This window comes from Tarenaya hassleriana, unplaced genomic scaffold (genome assembly GCF_000463585.1).
Source record: "Tarenaya hassleriana unplaced genomic scaffold, ASM46358v1 Cleome10, whole genome shotgun sequence".
Classification (NCBI taxonomy): domain Eukaryota; kingdom Viridiplantae; phylum Streptophyta; class Magnoliopsida; order Brassicales; family Cleomaceae; genus Tarenaya; species Tarenaya hassleriana.
This window is the reverse complement of record NW_010960188.1, coordinates 1837487-1841622: the sequence shown is the minus strand read 5'-3', so window position 1 is coordinate 1841622 and position 4136 is coordinate 1837487. Positions and strand designations below refer to the sequence as shown.

At 38.3% G+C, this 4136-nt stretch overlaps 1 protein-coding gene across 1 annotated transcript; it reads left to right on the top strand.

The window, feature by feature from the left end:
* The first annotated feature begins 2402 nt into the window (after positions 1-2402).
* LOC104800993 (E3 ubiquitin-protein ligase Praja-2) lies at positions 2403-4070 on the top strand. The gene has a single exon (XM_010524047.2). It carries the CDS (start codon positions 2471-2473, stop codon positions 3878-3880), a length of 1410 nt encoding a protein of 469 aa, XP_010522349.1. The 5' UTR covers positions 2403-2470; the 3' UTR covers positions 3881-4070.
* The last annotated feature ends 66 nt before the right edge of the window (positions 4071-4136 follow it).

The window sequence follows — 4136 nt, the reverse complement described above, 5'->3', positions numbered from 1 at the left end:
GAAGAGCGGAAGTCCAAGAATAGGAAAAAGAGCACAAGGTCAAAGCTAGCATTTCGATGAACATTACCTTTTTCAGTTTCCATGGCAGTTTAAAATATAATTAATATATAAGAGGGGTACGTACGTACATGGGCCATGGCTGTTTTGATTTTGAATATTCATTTCGCTTGGGGATTGTTTAACCAACGACAAAATATGAGAGGTGGCCACCCCAATGTCGTTCAAAGCTTGTCTTTTCAGACGTGGCATTTTTATAAATTCTTTTTCTGCCATATATGCGGTACATATACATATATATATACACACACACATATTACATATGCGGAAAAATAATGAAACGTATATATATGCACTCACACATACACATTCTGACATTCACATATATGATTGTAGTTGCTCTTTTTTTCTTGATGGGTTTCATATAGAACATATATATGGGTGGAGAGAAAGATGATATAGTTGATCATTCATTCATTCGTACCTGCGTAATCAAACTAAATCCGAACCGAAAATAATATAAAAACTGATTGTTACCTATTTTTTTTAAACCGAAAAAACCATACCAATGCATTCCCATTCCGAATCTGAATCCATTCCAGAAACGCCGACTCTTATATGTATGTATGCATTCTCTTTGTTTAATGTGTATAATCAATAAAAGGAAGCTTAGTATTATTAATCACATATGAGGGTATTTATACAAATAGGTTAACCTAATAATACACATGTAAAAATACATATTTATCCCTCTATACGCCCCCTCAAGATGGAGCACCGGAGGTGAGTCCAATCTTGACAAACAAGTCATGAAACGGAAACCGAGGCAAAGGTTTCGTGAGTTGGCTCCGACAAAATAATTAGGGTTGGCTCTGATACCATATAATCAATAAAAGGAAGCTTAGTATTATTAATCACATATGAGGGTATTTATACAAATAGGTTAACCTAATAATACACATGTAAAAATACATATTTATCCCTCTATAATGTGTTTGAACATAAGAACTCTCGGGTAACTAAAAAAGAAATAAAAATCACATGATTAACAACTGTACATAGACAGTTAACCTATGATTAGGGTTTAAATTTTAGTCCGTATATACTTCCATAGGACAGAATGTAAAGCTATTACGTTACAGGCACGCATATACCTACTTGTGTATCAGTGTTTGTATGTAAACATACATTATATTAAGGTCGTTTAGTAGCCCAATAAAGTCGTATTACATTGTAGTCAAATTAGCAATAGCTTCCTAGTAAACCGGATCGGTTAAATACGGGTCAGTAAACCTACGACAAGAATGTTAAATAAAAAACGAAAAACTAAGGATTTTAAGTATTAACTCGATTGCTTGGAATATTTATAGCCAACTCATGTCATTCAATTAGTTTTTTCTGTGATGCAGTTTCGAAATTACCAATTTAGAAGGCGAGAAAACCAAATTGACTTGAAGTGTACCGGTTATTCGGATTATGTAAATTAGGAAATTTCGGTACGTGTTGTACCGGAAAGGAAACCGACACCGGCCCACAAAGTGAAAAGGTCCTTTGATTTCCGAGCTCCGGTCAATCCGCTGTCGTTTTGGGGATTCTAAAACCTTATGCATGTGGATGTAATTTTTAGGATTTTTATTGTTACACGATAACAAATATAAAATATGGTTTAACTTTACAAGGACATGGTCACATGGTGCCTTTAGTATTTTTATGCACCCACTCAGGAAAATATATATTTTTTTAATTTCACTAAATGAATATGTCAATTGCAGCGTCGAAAATTTGCCCTAACGTGGCAAACACCATTAACATACATACATACATACATACATACATACATACATACATACATACATACATACATACATACAAGTACGGTCCAAACATTATAGATAGTCACAAATTCATATTACAACTGAATTCAACGTGATTGTCCATCAAACTTCGTGTCTTTATCATTGGCAAAATCTATCTATTGATGTAATAAATCCGTTAAAATTGATAGATTTGTCGATTTGTATTGTTAAATTATTTTCTAAAATAAAAATCGGGATAAAAAAAGTTCATCATAAAGCGGTTAACATTCTTCTGCCCACATTTTATAAGACACGTAACTAAATAGGTTCAAATCGACCAATAAAAAATTTCATTGGGCCTTCTTAAAGTAAAAACAACCAAATACCCAATTTTTTTTATTACTTAATATTATCTGTATCCAACGCGGCCCAACATTCTTAACTGCGGGCCGTAACTTCCAGTCGGCCCAATACGTGTAAATAAGTCATAATATTAGGGGTATTTCCGTACTTTGAATTCCGCTTGTCCACTTCAGATCAGGAGGTCAAATTTTCAAGCAAAAGAAAACGTTTATTTATTTATTTTTTTAATTCTTATTTTTAAACAAAGTGTCTCACCTCACAAAAGCGAGGGAGGGGAGAGATATATCAAAGGCGAAGGAAACAGCGAAGAAACAATGGCGGAGACCTCTTGCCTTCAGATCCACGGCCCAAACGACGCCGTTTCACACCGTCACAGTCACAACCGTGGAGGTGAAAGCCTAACGCAAATCCTTGAATCTAACCCGCACTGGGTCCACGCCGACGACTTCGATCTCTATATCTCCGACGCCGTCTTCGCCGTCGACGTTTTGGTTTCCGATTCTGTCGTCCCCGCATCCGACGGTCTTGATCTTCTCGACAGGCGTAGCTTCGTCATGGATCTGTTCCGCGAGCGCGTTGAGCAATCTCAGGTAACTCCTCACGACATCGATGAGAACGAGGTTGCAGAGTTGAGTTCCGAGTCGGGATTTGGGGTTATCGAGGGAAATTGCGATGTGGGTATTGGTACTTTGGAGCTGCTGGATGAGTTTGGTTTAGAATCTGGTGGTGAGTTTGTGGTTGAGGACATAGGTGATAGTAGTGATATTGATAGTGTCGATCTAAACCCTAACGATTATGATGAACATGTTGATGCCGATTTCTACATCGAGAGGAGGTCTTTCAGGCTTGAGTCTCGTGACGTGGCATCGGCCCATAATGATATTCGCGTAATCGAGTCGGGTTCTGACGATGATGAGGATGGCCTGGAGGGTGAGAGGGATATATGGGGCATAGAATTGAATGCAGAGGATGTGTATGAGGATGATGACGGTGATGACGGTGATGACGATGACGATGCCAGTGTGACCATCCCTCTTTGTTGGGATTCACTTCAGTTGGAAGATCGTGGAGTAACGAATGAGGATTTCGAGTGGGAGAATGTTGATGGTGGCTTAGTAGACGAGAGAGAAATTTTAAGCGTTCTTGCAGAGGCCGATTATGATGATGAAAATTCAATTTCCATTTCTGTCTCACCGATTATCACACTTGAGGATTTAGCTAGTGGTGAAAGGGAAGAGGGTTTGGGGAATTTGGGTTGGGAAGTTTTGCTGAATTCTCGGAATCTTGAGACGAACCCTGATTCGGAAAGTAACAGGGATATGTATCTGGGTGTGGGCGGTGATCTTGATGACTATATCGGCTATCTTGATACAACTGAGTATGAAATGCTGTTTGAGCAGTTTTCCGAGGCTGAGATTTCTGCTGTCGGGCAACCTCCGGCCGCCAAAGCCTTTGTCAAGAATCTTCCATTGGTTGTTTTGTCAAAAGAGGATGTCGGGGCTGATCATCATGCCCTATGTGCGGTTTGCAAAGACGAGATGAATGTAGGAAGCGAGGCTGCACAATTGCCGTGTAGTCATAGGTACCATAGTGAATGCATTCTGCCGTGGCTCGGGATACGTAACACATGTCCTGTTTGTCGCTACGAGTTGCCCACTGATGATGCCGAGTATGAGAGGAGGAGGAGGAGGAATAGGAGCCAGAGAGCAGCTAATGGTCTGTAAAATGGTGACTCCTTTAATATGATTTTTGGTGGAACCTTAAGTATGTATAGATAAATACTTTGTGTTGGATAGTTTTTGCAATGCGAGGTCATGAGTTTGTTTAGATAGTTCTTGTGTGTTTCTCATGTGAGTCATGACAATTTCAATGTAATTTATAGGATGCCTACTTTATCTACTACACCTTATATTATATATATATATATATATATATATATATATATATGATATTTTATTGAATTTCTCCGGTTTTTTTCTT

Bases quoted from the DNA above. Each gene is read 5' to 3' on its own strand.
- LOC104800993 (XM_010524047.2), top strand. From the start codon at position 2,471: ATGGCGGAGACCTCTTGCCTTCAGATCCACGGCCCAAACGACGCCGTT.